This window comes from Hevea brasiliensis, chromosome 5 (assembly GCF_030052815.1).
Source record: "Hevea brasiliensis isolate MT/VB/25A 57/8 chromosome 5, ASM3005281v1, whole genome shotgun sequence".
Taxonomy (NCBI): Eukaryota; Viridiplantae; Streptophyta; class Magnoliopsida; order Malpighiales; family Euphorbiaceae; genus Hevea; species Hevea brasiliensis.
Window position 1 is genome coordinate 16627468 of NC_079497.1, and position 15961 is coordinate 16643428.

The window sequence follows — 15961 nt, forward strand, 5'->3', positions numbered from 1 at the left end:
TTATGATAAATTGTGATACTGAAACACTGTGAAACTGTGTGTTTCAGTGGAAAAGAATACCGAGAAAGAACCCGAGACATTGAGTCAAGGCTAATAGGCGACTCATATAAGGTTCGTGCACAACTAACTATTTTATTACTTTTCACTTCTAAATTGATTTGAACAAGTTTATTTTATGACTTATGATTTTGTTGTGTTGAGAATTTTAACTTATTGAATGAAATTGTATAATTTAAATATAAATTTTCTTATGCATTTAAGGATTTATTGCATGGTTTTGAGGATTGTAAATTTTAAGTTTGATGTGTTGCCAACCTTGAGCTTGAATTTATGATGATTCAATATGTTAATGGTTTGTAAACACTTGGTAAATAGAAATTGTTTTGAATATGATTTGAAACCACAGTTGACATGGCAATATATGTTATGAATTCTCATTAGCTTGTCTAGTGAGATATCTCCTCCACTAGATGGGGTGAGTTCCTTCCTCTCTGCCTTGCCAGTTGGGGAAGAGTTTGAATGAGTACTCATATATACTAGCTAGTCTTTATTCCTCCCTTTTAGCCTAGATTATTGGGAGAGTTTGAAATTTCGTAGTGTACAACACGGCATCTATTTGAATTTTGGGTCATGGATTAGACTGTGTGAATTGTTGGCAACGCCCTTTAAATTATGCATAGTTTGATAAATTGTGATTGAAATAAATAATTTTTCAGTGATTCAAAATATTTTTGTATTGTTTCGAGATTTAAAAGAAATATAGATAAATAATTACTATTTGATCAAAATGTCATTCAAATGAATAATTTGCATGAATGAAACTATTGATTTCTGAATGTTATGAATTTTGAAGAATTTAGAAATTTTAAATTTTTATTTATTATGAATTGTCAAGCATAACTTGTATTAAGTTTTAAATTATTAGTTTGTGCACCACTGAGTTCACCACTCAGCGATAGCTTTGTGTGCTGTCGCAGGTGAAAGAAAATATAAAGCAGCTGAGCAAGATTACTGAAAGGCATAGTGAGACTATCTTCGGATATATCATAGGTATACCCTTGTACTTTAGATTTTGAAGTAATTCTGTAGTTATATGTATGAAATTTCCTTTGAGCAATTATCCCACCTCTTTTGTAATATATTTTTGGATTGTAATCAAATACAAATTATTATAAAGTTATCTTGAGATTTTATATATTTATAAAGTTTTGCACTACTAAATTTTTAATGATCCCATGAATGTAAATATTAATTTTGTTACCTTAATGAGGTGTTTCAATGTTTGATTTAATTTAAATAGTGTACTGATTTGCTTGTGCTGATAGTGAAATAAGATTGAATAATGGAGTTGTGATTGAGAAATGTATTGAGAGTGTCTTTATTTTCAGATTTTGAAGAACTGTTTTCTCAAAATACAGACGGCACTCTACCAAAATTTTTATAAAAATTGCGAAGATTTTAAATATCTAAAAATTTGATTTATGTTTGGACTTTAAATAAAGGTTTTTAATATTTTAAAAAAAAAAATTTACCCACCAATTTAAAAATGAATGAAAATTATTTTAAAATCCCTTGTAGTATATTTAATGGGTTACCAGTAGGCGAAGTACAGTAATTCATTAGGTGTACTACGGGAGCATATTACATCTTATGAGGAGTAGGGTGTAACATGTTTTAGTGGTATCAGAGCTAGTTTTTAAAAGTAAATTTTGAACTGTAAATTTGAAATATTTTTTGATAAGTACAACTACTCAAATATTTGATACATATAGTACATTTACATCATAAATATGAACTAATGGGGAGAAATATCCTTGTGTTGGTTGTACAGAAAAAAAAAAATCCTGTGAATAGGTATGGACAAGGGGGATAAAACGGTAGAGCAGTCTGATACAGCTGACGTACAATGAGAGGCCCCAGTTCCGCAGAGCGTTGGAGGTCCAACTGCACCAGTTCCTCCTATACAAATTACTGCACAAATGGCCCAGCAGATGGCCATGTTCTTTCAGCAAATGGTTGATAATTTGTCAGCCCAGGCCCAAGTACAAACCCAACCCCCTCAAGAGCAGCATGAAAAAGAGAAAAGTGGGAAATCTATTGGCCAAAGTTTGAGTAGTAATTTAGGAAAGAGAAAAGATTTTAAGGGACCCGAGCTCGTAAGTATGACAGAAGCAGCTCTTCAGGGCAAAAGCAATTAAGAACCATTCGTCAAAGAACCAGAAGTTCCTACCCTATCCTTATTTGTGACGTTTGTGGAAAATTACATGGGGGTATTTGCTATAGGGTCAATGGAGCCTGCTACAACTGTGGTGGAATCGGACATTTCACCCGAGATTGTACTAGCGCACGTCGATTTATGCCACATACTATACTAGAAGAATCAGTCCAAGGTTCTGATTTTAGAGGCTCATTAATAGTCAGTAGGGGCAGAGGCAGAAGTAGAGACAACACTTCAGGTAATCCTAGCACAATAGACCAACCCGAGCAGAGGAATAAACTAGAAAGAGGAAATGCTATGCATCAAGGGAAAGAAGCAGAGACTTCAGATGTAGTTGCCAGTACGTTCTTAACTTTTGAAAGGAATAATTATGTACTATTTGATTCTAGCTCTACTTATTTATATGCTAATGCTAGAATTATATGTTCTACTGCTATTCCCTTGCACGGAAATAAATTTTGATGTGTTAGTGATTAGTCTTTTAGGATAAGAATTACGATCATAAGCGTGATTGAAATTAATTTTGGAAAAATTTCTAGTGAGAGACATCTCCTAGACTATGATAAATTTGAAAGTTAATTAGTAAGCCTAATTAGGTAAGGCAAGAGGACCTAAAAGTAAGTTATAGTAATATAGCTATCATAGATGCGGGTAAAGGTATTACTGCTGATAGATGTCAGTGGGTACCATAATCAAAATAAGTTTAAGATATTAGTGGATTTGAGAGAAATAAGATATAGGGAAGTTTGATCTATTGGGATGTATCGTAGTAACTATGCAATATTCTTGATGTTTGTATTGTAAGCTACAGATTACAGTACTGACTTGAGATTTATTGTGTAGAGCTATGAACTGCCCAATAGTACACAAGGATAAGAATAGTTATAAATGGCTTTTGCTGTGGTACAAAGATACCAGAATAGAGTTTTATTACTAGAATTGAGTTTGAAAATCCTAATTCGGGATTTAAAACTCTACAATTAGAATATCAAAAGATCATGCTTGCAAGGTAGTGAGAGTTAAAGAATCCATGACCTTAGCACAAATTACAGTACTTCAGGAATTATTATGGGACTAGAGATTTTAGTATGGTCAAAATTTAAAAATAACACCTATAGGGCTAAGTCACCCAGTCTCCAATATGGGGTTTATAGTTGTTCTGGTATTGCAATGGATCTTTTGCTCAAAGTTTAGTAAGGAATAATATTCTATTTGTGTAACAGTGAGACACAAAATATGATTTTGTTCTCCTGGAAGAGACAGAATGCTATGGATGATAATTATAACTTATAAAACAGTTAAGAAATAATGTTCTACTGATAACAGTAATTCGATAGGAACTAGTTGTGCGGATCATAAGGATTAGATTAGAATCAAAGTGAAACTTTTGATTAGCATGGGAAAAAGGAGAGTCTGGTAGACTCCCTTCTTAAGATTGAAGAATTGTTTATGGTTCAAAAAAAAAAGGGGGTAATGATCGCAAACCAGCGGAAAATAAGCTATAGGATATCGGTAGATAAAAGAAAATATAAAAATAAAAATTTGAATAGTTGGTGCAAATGTAATAAAGAAACGTTATGAATATTAGTTAAAGGGCTGAATAGAATGGTCAGAGGACCAAATCAAAGTAATATTGAAGTATAGTGGATTTATTAGGGACGATAAGAGGTGCTAAATTACAACTCGATAGTCAAGTTAAGGAAGAATATAAGATTGAGGAATAAAATAATTAAAGTTAAGTTGTGGAATGAAAAAAAAAAAAAGAAACAAATAGAACAGTAAGAAATGAGAAAAACACTAGATGAGGAATTGCCACCAGGGCAAACAACCTACTTAAGACGCGTAACGATATCCCGAACTATTTTATCAAGAAGGAAATAAGTTAAACCAAAGCAAATAAGATAGTGCAAAATAGCACATAGGCCTTGGTCAAAAATGGAGATGGTAAGATAATGGTTATGAACCTATGGCCAATAAAGAGATAAGCAATTAATATATGACAAACAAGGTCATTTAAAAAAAAAAAAGACCACAAAAGGAAAATAATTGCTAAAACAATAGCAAGAAAAGACTAAAATATTCTAAACTAAACTAAAGGTTGCATCAAATGATCAAGAGATTTGATAAGAAAAGAGTAAAACTGAGTCTGAGACTATCTTCGTGTATATCATAGGTATACCCTTGTACTTTAGATTTTGATGTAATTCTGTAATTATATGTATAAAATTTCCTTTGAGCAGTTTTACCAAATCTTTTGTAATATATTTTTGGATTGTAATCCAATACAAATTATTGTAAGGTTATCTTGAGATTTTATGTATTTATAAAGTTTTGCACTACTAAATTTTTAATGATCCCATGAATGTAAATATTAATTTTGTTACCTTAATGAGGTGTTTCAATGCTTGATTTAATTTAAACGATGTACTGAGTTGCTTGTGCTGATAGTGAAATGAGATTGAAAAATGAAGTTGTGATTGAGAAATATATTGGGAGTGTTTTTATTTTCAGGTTTTGAAGAACTGTTTTCTCAAAATACAGACGACACTCTGTCGAAATTTTTATAAAAATTGCGGAGATTTTAAATATCTAAAAATTTTATTTATGTTTGGACTTTAAATAAAGGTTTTTAATACCTGAAAAAAAAAAATTTTACCCACCAAATTAAAAATGAATGAAAATTGTTTTAAAATCCCTTGCAGTATATTTAATGGGTTACCGTTAGGCGAAGTACGGTAATTCATTAGGTGTACTACGGGAGTATGTTACATCTTACGAGGAGTAGGGTGTGACAGGATCACTCCCCTAAGAGCCCAACATCTATTGGTGTTGTGATTCCAAAAGTCATGGTACTTATAGTAATCTCTCCTCTTCATCTCTTCTCTGGTTGGCAGTTTATGGTCAAGGGGAAAATTAATGAACTTCTCCTTTAGCAAGAAGTCGAACACCTCCTCCATTTTGCTTATATCGAAGGCATATTGGAGTGGTATATTTGAAGTAAATTATGTCTTCCTCTATGGAGTTGGCTTGTTCAAAACACTAAAAATAGGACAGACACAAGTCCCAGTAGTCACCAGGTCAGCCATAGCAAGTTCATGGTTATTTACCTCCTAGTAGTAAATTCCCATAGATGTCCTCTTTTGGAGTGATTCCTCTATTAGTAACTCTTGGCACTCAACTACCTTGGCAGCAAGTTCATAAAAGTCCTAAATCTCTATCCCTTGGACCTTTTTCCTCAGCTTGATGTCAAGTCCTCATTGGGCCATCTTCACATACTCGGTCTTTGGTAAGAACACCTTGCACCTATTCCTTATTTTCTTAAACCAAGCAATAAAAGCATTACTTGATTCTCCCCCTCTCTGTGTCATCCTTGATAATTCAGGAACACTTACTTCTAGCTCAGCTTTGAAGAACTGAGTATGAAACAACCTCTTCATCTCCTGTTAAGAATACACAGAGTTTCTAGGAAGGTTAAAGTACCAAGTAAAGGTAGTACTAGTGTGGGAATTTGGGATAATCTCATCTTATAACTGGCAAAGTTCTCATAATTCGCTAGTTCGCCACACTAGATTATGAACCTTGCTATGTGTTCTAGAGTCGACTGTCCGTCTTCTCCTAAAAAGACACTAAAGTTTGGGATGCGATACCCTCTTGGATATGGGTTCTCCCTATTAATAAATTTTGGAAACGGCTTATGGAACTCTAGGCGGCCAATTTGTCTAAGGCCAGGACCATATAGCTCTTACACATCATCTCTAATAGCATCCATCGTCAATTGGGGCACAGCCAGAATGGCAAGTACCTGGACTGTAAGAGCTGGTACCTGCGGCAGAAGTGCTAGTACTTATTGAGGTATGCATACAATAGACATAGTAGTTCCTCTAAAGTTGTCGGCCCTCAAGCCAAAAGAGCCAAAGGTCACTTAGGGCATATGCACTTGCTGCTGTAGAAAGAACTGGTACCACCTGAGGACTTATAACTGCTTCTGCATCATAAACACTAAGGTGAGTAATCGAGTTAGTGTTACTAATGACTTAGGTGGGAATAATAGTTTTGACGCTAGGGCAGCTAGGCTAGACTGGTATTCTTGTTTGACTAGCCACTTGTTCTTTTCTCTTGTGGGGTGGCTGGTATCTTTCCTCGCTGCTTTCCATCACCACTACTGTGGGGGGGGGGGGGGGGGGTGCTTGGTTGAGATTATCCCCTGCGCTTGTTAGTGCCTCTAGATGCCATGTTAGATTCCACCTAGGGACCTGGCCATCGGACAATACTAGAATTGATGAATTAAGTTTACCAACTACTTTCTCCACACTTACATCAATTTTTTCCAATAATTAGTTAAGAGTTCCCAACCGCTATTCCATATCTTTCATCAAGACACTAGTGATGGTCGATGCAAGAGTTTCCAATAAACTAAGAATCCATTTGCAAATTTCATCTCGCCCTTGAACTAGGTCAGTAGACAAGGTACATACAGTTTCTATAGTAGCTGGATTTTGATTTTTTTTTCTTGTTGAGTGGCTGATCACCCTTTAAGGTGTTCAACCATGAGCGAAACTTGCACATTTAGGTCTTCTGCAGTAGGACTCCCTCCATGTCCTAAGACCCGATGGTTTCTTTGCCAAGAGCACTTCTGGTTTTTGGAGGCATGGTGTTGCTTGCAAAAATCAAAAATGATAAATTGATGTCGAATGAAATGAGACTTTCGTCTCATTGAGGGTGCTAAAAATTATTTGTTAATTTTTGGCAAAGAATAGTGGAAATAGCATGGATTGTTATTTTGGCACTGTGTGAGAATAGGTTCCACTAGGTGTGCCAAAAATTGTTTCATTGAAAAATAATTTGGCTGGCTAACAGTTTAAGAATTGCGAGTGTGCCAAATACTGAGTGTATCAAATGTGTACTTTTTTTACTTCTCTCAAACACTAGTAGAAATCTGACTAAATTAAATGTAACTTCATCAAAATCTTACTTAAACAGAACAATTAATGTAACTGGGAATTGTATTTGATTGCTGAAAATTTAAGTACAAGGCTTAAAAAATAAATGCCAAGCTTGGAAAATAAAAAGGCAAATAAAATTAAAGATAAATAGACTACTGGAGTCTGTTATTATTTGGTTGATTGTGTGATTGGGGCTTTTTCGCGTTCTAGAGTATCTGACTTTTATAGCTATGCCTGCAGGTATCTAGAAGACTCTGAAACACACTCTATCATATTCTGCGGTTACTTGCAATTACTTACCCATTTCTTAGAACTACTTGGAACCGCCATAAACTGTCATGCAGGTATCTAAAAGATTTCTGGAAGACTCTGAAATACATTCTGCCACATTGTGCAGTTAACTACAGTTACTTGCCCACTCCTTGGAACTGCTTGGAACCGCTACAAATCGCCATCAACTTTCTTATCTCAGATAACTATCCAGTAACCACTATTAATTCACTTATTAATTATCTCAGGCCACAAATTAATTAAATTAATAAAATAAAATTAATTTAATTAATTTTAAAAAATAATTTAATTAATTCTTAAGCCTAAAAAATAATTAATAAATAAAATGATCATATTAGTGCAAACACAACTAATCAATATTAAGATATAATATACAAAATGAAAAAATTGGCAATAATTGAGATTTAGCACAACGTTTAGATTTTTTTTGTTTTTCTTAATTCATTAGGCCAATTAACTACTAAACATTTAAGGGAAGCAGTGGCCCTGCCAGCCCTTTTAAATCCGTTACTGTAAATACAAATTGGTGTGACAATCCCAATTATATGCCATACCTTAGTAACTTTGCATGTGGTTGCAATTAATTTTTATTTAATATTTTATTATTTAAGTATTAATTAAAGATAATTTATATAACATTAAATTTAAAATCTTATATTTGATGAAAGTAGTTGTAATAATAATAATAATAATAAACTGCATCAAATTTCAGAGGTATCTAAATTTATACGTTAAGGGGATGAATTAATTTATATTTAAACATTAGAAAGTAAAAAATAAATAAGAAATCTCTTGCACTATCAAAAAAGTATTTCAATTTTACCAAAAAAATAATCAAAGAAATATTACAGTGAAACACGAAGTTTTATTATTTTAATAAGAAGAATAAGTCATTAAGTCAACATAGATCCATCACAATAATTTTTCGGCTAAATGATTAAAAAAATTTTAAATCTTTATAAATTTTTTAATTTGCATAAAATCTTTTTATTTTAATAATTAATTTAATTAGATGATCTGATTAATAAAAATCATTCAAATATTTATCAAAATCATTAATATTAATCGTAACACCTGAAAATTTATTTTATTTTATTTAAAAAAATTAATTTTTATTGTAATATTTTATTATCAATTTTATTTAACCATTGAATTTTAAAAGAAATTTGAATATTTTTTATTTATTTTTATTTATTGAGAGAATAATTAAATTTATTATTATTATTATTATTATTAAAAAAAAAAGAAAAAAAAAAAGCAAAAGTAAAACTTGGAGCAATGTGCATGAAGTGGATGCGCCAACTCTAGGTTTGACATAAAAAAAAAAAAAAAATTTGAATGCACGGCACAGCACCTTCCCCTCCCGACCCTTTTTTTTTTTTTCTTTTTTCTTTTTTTTCTCTCCTTTCCCTGAATGTCTTTCCCCAACTCCGGCCATGGGTTGACGGCGATGATCCCCTCTGGCGAGACGGTAGCCTCCGACGACTTCCAAGGCAAGCACGGCGAGGGTTACAGTGCTGGGGTGATGCGAGATCCAAGAAAGAGAGAGAGAGAGAAGAAAAATGCCACCACAACTTCCATGGCTTTTTCTGTTGAAACTTGATCTCAGACGAACCTACTTTTGACGACGACAGAATCCTCACCTTCCAAGCTTTCTTTTCCGACCAACAGAGCCCAATTTGATGGTCGGACGAGAAAGAATGAAGGAGAGAGAAAATAGGTCTCTCCACAGCTTTCCGACGAGATTCTAAATGATCTAATCATCAGATCACCGACTCAAGATTATCGAATTCAGTGCGATGAAACCTTCGAGATGGTATTGATCTTGCTGGAATTTTTGAGTTTTTTTAATATTTATAAATTAAATATAATTATATAATAATTATTAATATTATATAGGTTTCGTTTATGAGTGATCGAATCAACAATAGCTAATTGATACTTGAAAATTAGTTTTTGGGCCGATTCAAGTGCTTGACGAGCTGTCCCAGGTGATGTATTTATTGTCATTTTCAGCATTTTCAAACGTTTTAAATGCATTGTGCAGCTTTTGCCTTAATTAAACTAACTGATTAAATTTTTAAACTATTTTTAGTTAAGTAAAATTCAATAAAATGAATTTTATCAATACAAAGATGAAATAGAGTATCTCTATGAATATTCTTATAATTTTTTTAAAGTGTTAAAAATAATTATTTGAACTGTAGAGTAATTAGGGACTCGAGCTGGTGTTTGAATGATTAGATTTAGACTAGGTTCTAGTAAGCCTAGATGGGCATGTGATGTTGATATTGTGGGCTTGATAACCCGCGTGTTGTTTTTTTCTGAGTTTTCTTATATGGGGTTAAGTTCAATTATAAGAGAAATTCTATCAAAATTTAGGCAAGATCATAAAATCTTTTTTTGCTTCTATAAATTAAATTAATTAGTTAATTTTATCGATAAATTAATAGATATGTATAAGTGATCAAGCCAGCCATTTATCTTTCTACTCAGACCAGCTACAGCTACAGTTGAATCAATTAATCTGAGAGTTAAATATTAATTATTTTTATAATTTTAATATTATTTATATATTTAGTATGCTTATACATTTTTATAAATATTTACTTATTTATACATATAATTAGTTAAAATATATTTGGGTTATTTCTGTTGCATATTTATTTGTTGATTATTTTTTGAGATTGTCGCCATGAGGATAATTTAGAGTTGTATGTTAGTTGTATATATAGATACATGATATATGATTAATATTTATTATAACAATTATTTCTTTAAATATTTTATTATAATTATAAAATAATCTTGAATTTCTAAGCATAAAATTTTTAAGGAATTTTTTTTATCAATAAATACGTGTTTGAAATTTTTTAGTAATATGATTGGGTAATTACCTCATCGGCGCGGAGGAGCAAGTTCGGAAATGGCCTTTTTTTATTGTCTTTGAATCTTCAAATTTCTTGGAGATAATACTGAGCTCTAAGTCGCCGTGCTCTGTCAATCTTAGAAAATAAAGAGAAGAGACCACAGCTGAAAATTATGAGAAATAGGATTGAGCAAAAAAAAAAATATTATTCATGAATTTAAATTTAATAATATTGAAATTAATTTAATGTTTTAATTAGAATTAAATAAAAAAGGATAATTTTTTAAATTTTAAATTTTATAAAAATATCAATATTTAAAATAATATTTTTCCTTTTAATAAAATAAACTATTTGAGTCTGTTTTATAGAAAAGGAAATTGGAAAAGAAAAATTAAATAAAACTATAAAGAAAGTAATCCCTATGAAATTTTTCATAAAGAAAAGAAAGGAACATAAGTAATTTGTACATTTTTCATGTTTGATGAAAATTAAAAAAATATATATATAAGTGAGGAAAAAAATTATTATACTTTTACTTTTATGTTCATATTAAATTAATAAAATTATATTAAAAAAATACTTTATTATAGAATTTTGTAGTTGAATGGTATATGATAGATTATTTATAATATAATCTTATAATTGAATTTTTTTTTATTCAATATAATTATTTATAAGGTATAATTATAAAAAAACATTAAAAATAAATAAAAATGGAGAATAGAGAGAAATCATAAAAATTAATAATGTTTTTTACTTTTTTTTTTCAATCGATTTGGACGAATAATAAAATAATTCAGAAGGTAATTGACTTAACTTATAAAAATTTAGACACTGCTTATAGTCTAATACAAGTTTATAAGCATTTAAAATTTTAAGTAATTACATGTTTAGATAAATATCTTATTAGTGTTACTCCATCGTCCATAAATAATAGTCACATTTAATTTTTTATTTTATCCAAAATTATCTGTCACATTCAAAAGATCAAAGAAAATTAATTATTTTTTTTTTACAATTTTACCTTTTATCTCTATAAAATATAATAAATATTTATATAAGTTTTTAGAACTAATATTATCACTTTTTTGTTAATTAAATCAATTATTTATCATAATACAAGTTTATAAACATTTAAAATTTTAAGTAATTACTTGTTTAGATAAATATTTTATAAGTGTTACGCCATCGTCCATAAATAGTAGTCATATTTAACTTTTTATTTTATTCAAAATTATCTGTCACATTTAAAAGATCAAAGAAAATTAATTATTTTTTTATAATTTTACCCTTTATCTCTATAAAATATAATAAATATTTATATAAGTTTTTAAAACTAATATTATCACTTTCTTGTTAATTAAATCAATTATTTGTCACATTGATATTTATTTCTTTAAATTTCTAAGAAAGAGTAAGTAAATAAATTATTAGTACTTTTTTATGAAAATAAGATTATTCAATAATTTCCTTAATTACCATAAAAATTTCAAATGTAACTATTATTTGCGAACAGAGAGAGTAATAAGTAGTTAACACATTTGATAAAAAATTTAGTTTATAAATATATTTATTATTAAAATTACTAAAAAAATATAAATTTTAAATTTTAAAAATTAAATAAAAATAATATAATAATATATTTTTATCAAATTAATTTATAAACATTAAAATAATATGTTAATATTCTTTAATTTTTTGTCTTGTAAGTGAAATATTGTTAACAAACAAATAAATTTATTTTTAAAATTTATCGTGTGATTCTTAAATAAACACCCTTTCAAAATGATCTTTGGAGTATTTTTTACATAAATATTTACCATTTTTTTTTATGGAACGGGGAAATTAGAATTTTAATTTTTGAAGTCTTTACACTGTTGGCGGTTAAAAAAAAAAAAATTAAAGAGTAAGTCAAACAAAGAAAAAGCTGGGCAATTTCGAAGCCTATATGTTAAACAACCCTTAGAAGATACAGCCAGCCAAAGAAATTGGCTTTATGAGCTTGACGAATCGGTCTCCGCATATCCCGTTGGGCTGGACACTCTCTCACACATTACCCTCTTTAGCAGAAAAAGCCGAGATCTTTCTTTCTGTTATTATCATCCAAACTACAAAACAAAACTTCGATTTCACCTATACTGGTTCTCTTTCAAAAGAGACCCTTGGGCGTCAATTACTAGAATCCTCTCATCATCTCTTTTACAATTCCAATCTCTCTCTCTTATCTTCCCATACAATTATTTCCTGCTCTTTCCTTTCCTTTCCTTTATCAAAGGAAAAGATATGTCTTCTCCCAGAGAAACTATTCATGATCCTTTCAATTCCTGGAAATTCCTGGTTTTTCCTACAATTAAAGCCACTGATATCTTCTCTTTATTCGTGAAAGCAACTCTTCTTGTCACCACTGTTGTTTCAATTTCTCTCCTTTTCTACTCTGCTTTCTCTAACCAATCTCAGTGGCTGCGTTGTCCTGAATGCAATGGTGTTTTATTATCCGGTCACCGGAAGTTAACCAAGGGTAATAATGCTTTTGATGATAGCTATCAAGAAACAAATGTATCCCATATTTTATTTGGCGTTGGTGGCTCCGCAAAAACATGGAATCAGCGTCGGCACTACTGTGAGTTATGGTGGAGGCCTGAAATCACCCGAGGGTATGTTTGGCTCGACGAAAAGCTTCCAGAGACAGAGACGTGGCCGAAAACCTCTCCTCCTTATAAAGTCTCAGAGGATACCTCGAGGTTCAAGTACAGATGCTCGTATGGTTCTCGCTCTGCTCTGCACATTGCCCGGATTGTTAAGGAAAGCTTTGAGCTGGGATTGGATAACGTGAGGTGGTTCGTGATGGGAGATGATGATACAGTATTTTTTGTAGAGAATTTAGTGATGGTATTAGCAAAATACGATCATAATCAGATGTATTATATCGGAGGCAATTCGGAGAGTGTTGAACAAGACGTGATACACTCGTATACTATGGCTTATGGGGGTGGTGGGTTTGCTATTAGTTATCCTTTAGCAAAAGAGCTCGTCAGGGTTTTGGATGGCTGCATTGATCGATACACATCGTTTTACGGCTCTGATCAGAGGGTCCAGGCCTGCATGAGCGAGATTGGAATTCCTCTCACAAAGGAGCTTGGTTTCCACCAGGTCCCTATCTAGTCTCGTTTTTCATTGATTTGATTCCTACTGAATTTGTGACCGCTTGTTACTGATTGATTAGTGATTGCAGGTTGATATAAGAGGAAACCCATATGGTTTACTAGCCTCACACCCGCTGGCGCCATTGGTCTCTCTCCACCACCTTGACTATGTACAGTCGATATTTCCAGGGATGACCCGGATTGACTCGCTCAAGAAGCTCATTATACCTTACGGAATGGATCCGGGTCGGACTCTACAACACAGTTTCTGTTACGATTTGAACCGTAATTGGTCGGTATCAATTTCTTGGGGCTACACCATACAACTGTATCCGTACTTGAGGACGGCGAAGCAACTGGAGACTGCTTTTCGAACGTTTCAAACATGGCGGAGTTGGAGCCATGAACCCTTCACGTTCAACACCCAACCCATAAGTCATGACCCGTGTGAGAGACCGGTTGTATATTTTTTAGATCGGGTTGAGAGTGTTGGACGCGGTCAGACCTTGACCACTTATAAAAGACACGTGGAAGAAGGAAATGAAAGTTGTGACCGACAGGACTATGCTCTTGTTCAGGCCGTCCGGTTTGTCAATGTGACAAGTTCCACATTGAAGCCCGACATTTGGAACATGGTGAGCTAACTTTTCTTTTGCTTTGCCTTTCTTTCACTATTTTTTTTTTCTTCCATTAAAATTTCACAAAAAAAATTAATAATTTGTTATTAATAATAAAAATTAAATTATTATATATAATGTTTGTTCCGAAAAATATTCCACCGTATATACGGCAGACACAGGAAAAAAAAAAAATCTCTTTCCCATTTATTTGGATTTGTTGGTATGATTAATGGTACAACGTGCAGGGAGGTCATTGGTTATTGACTAGTGAGCGTGAAGCAGACTTGACATTATCCAAACGAGTTAAAAGAACTTTGTTGGGAAGTGGAATGATTTATTTCAAAATTTTCTGCATTATCTGATTTATGCTATAATTTATGCGCAATTTGTGCCCATCCATGTATGAGAAAATATAAAATTTATTCTCTTTAATTAAAAATAATTAAAATTTCATTTTATCCATTAAAGTAGTATAGTATTTTATAAGTATTTTCTATAATATGTTGACAAGTATCGAATTATGATTGCACGAGCAGGCACCGCGTAGACAGTGCTGCGAGATAGTCAACAGAGAAAAGCAGGTGGTAGAGGTCATGATTAGAGGCTGCAAACAATTTGAAAGCGTCACTCCTCCATAGATTATGGCGCACAAATTTTAACTAAAATCTTCCCACCCAGGCTGTTCTTTCCAACTCTGCTTCAGTTTTTAGATGTCAATTCGCCAACTACTGCGTCCTACTTACCCCACTGGCGACTGATTTATGACTTCTCCCTGTAAATATTTAGTTTTTGTTTTGTATCTTTACTGCTGCTTCTCCTTTGCAAGAATGCAATGCAGATTTCTTTTTTTTTTTCTTTCCTTTGTGATCATTTTCTTGTGACTTACAACACAAATATTTCTTTTATTATTATTATTATTATTAAAAGAAAGAGAAATCACAATTTTAACCCACAATTTCTACATCCTGTTGATTTGAAATTTAGAAAAAAATAAAGAATTAAAATGCAAAAAATTAAGATGTTTAATCTAACCTATAACATATAAATTTAAGTTGATTTATTTATTTCAAATATAGCTTATAAGTATAATTTATAAGCAAATAATAATAATAATAATAATAATAATAATAATAATAATAAGGGAGAGGGATTTTTTTATTTTGATATTTATAACTTAGTTTGATCAAATATTTTATTATATTATTTTTTTATTAATTTTATAATTCTACTATATATTTGTATTGTATTTATTCTCATTTTCACATCAAAAAATTTTATTTTCTTGTAATAATTTAAACAAATTATTTACATTAATTTTAATAAATTTAAAATTTATTTTTAAATTAATTTTAATAAAATATTTATCTATAAAATATTTATTTATTTAATTTAAAATTAAATTATATTGCAATGTGATTAAAATATATTTTGATATTATTATAATAAAATATTGAGATAATATAACTTATTATTTGAGAAAATAATTTAATTTCTATTTAGTTATTTTAATAATAAATATATTTATAAATATTTTAACTAAACATTTAAAATTTTAAATAATTGTAGGTTCAAATTAGATTAACTTAGAGAATGAGAGGAAAAATAGGGAGAAAATGGATGGTGAAGTTCACAATTTACTTTTCTTCTCATTTTCCCTCTTCCCCTCCTCTTTCCCCCTCTCTCAAACACCGCAATTGAAGAAAAAATTGGCTCATGTTGAATTGTTCACTTGAGTTGCGACTATAATGGCCAGGGCCAGGGCCCTTATACTAGCAGCAGGCCCAGCTAAACAATAAGCCTATTTCTATTCAAATAAATTTTTAGGCCAAGATTTTAATGGAATATATATATATATATATATATATATATATATATA

At 31.0% G+C, this 15961-nt stretch overlaps 1 protein-coding gene across 1 annotated transcript; it reads left to right on the top strand.

Moving 5' to 3' along the window:
- Window positions 1-12146: 12146 nt before the first annotated feature.
- On the top strand, window positions 12147-14938 carry LOC110647829 (uncharacterized). Its single transcript, XM_021801831.2, has 3 exons — window positions 12147-13472; window positions 13555-14100; window positions 14622-14938. The coding sequence occupies exons 1-3, from the start codon at window positions 12606-12608 to the stop codon at window positions 14721-14723; spliced, it is 1515 nt and encodes a 504-aa protein (XP_021657523.2). The 5' UTR covers window positions 12147-12605; the 3' UTR covers window positions 14724-14938.
- The last annotated feature ends 1023 nt before the right edge of the window (window positions 14939-15961 follow it).

Bases quoted from the DNA above. Each gene is read 5' to 3' on its own strand.
- LOC110647829 (XM_021801831.2), top strand. From the start codon at position 12,606: ATGTCTTCTCCCAGAGAAACTATTCATGATCCTTTCAATTCCTGGAAA. The intron at 13,473-13,554 runs GTCCCTATCTAG...TAGTGATTGCAG, and splicing joins AGGAGCTTGGTTTCCACCAG to GTTGATATAAGAGGAAACCC. The intron at 14,101-14,621 runs GTGAGCTAACTT...TTGCACGAGCAG, and splicing joins AGCCCGACATTTGGAACATG to GCACCGCGTAGACAGTGCTG.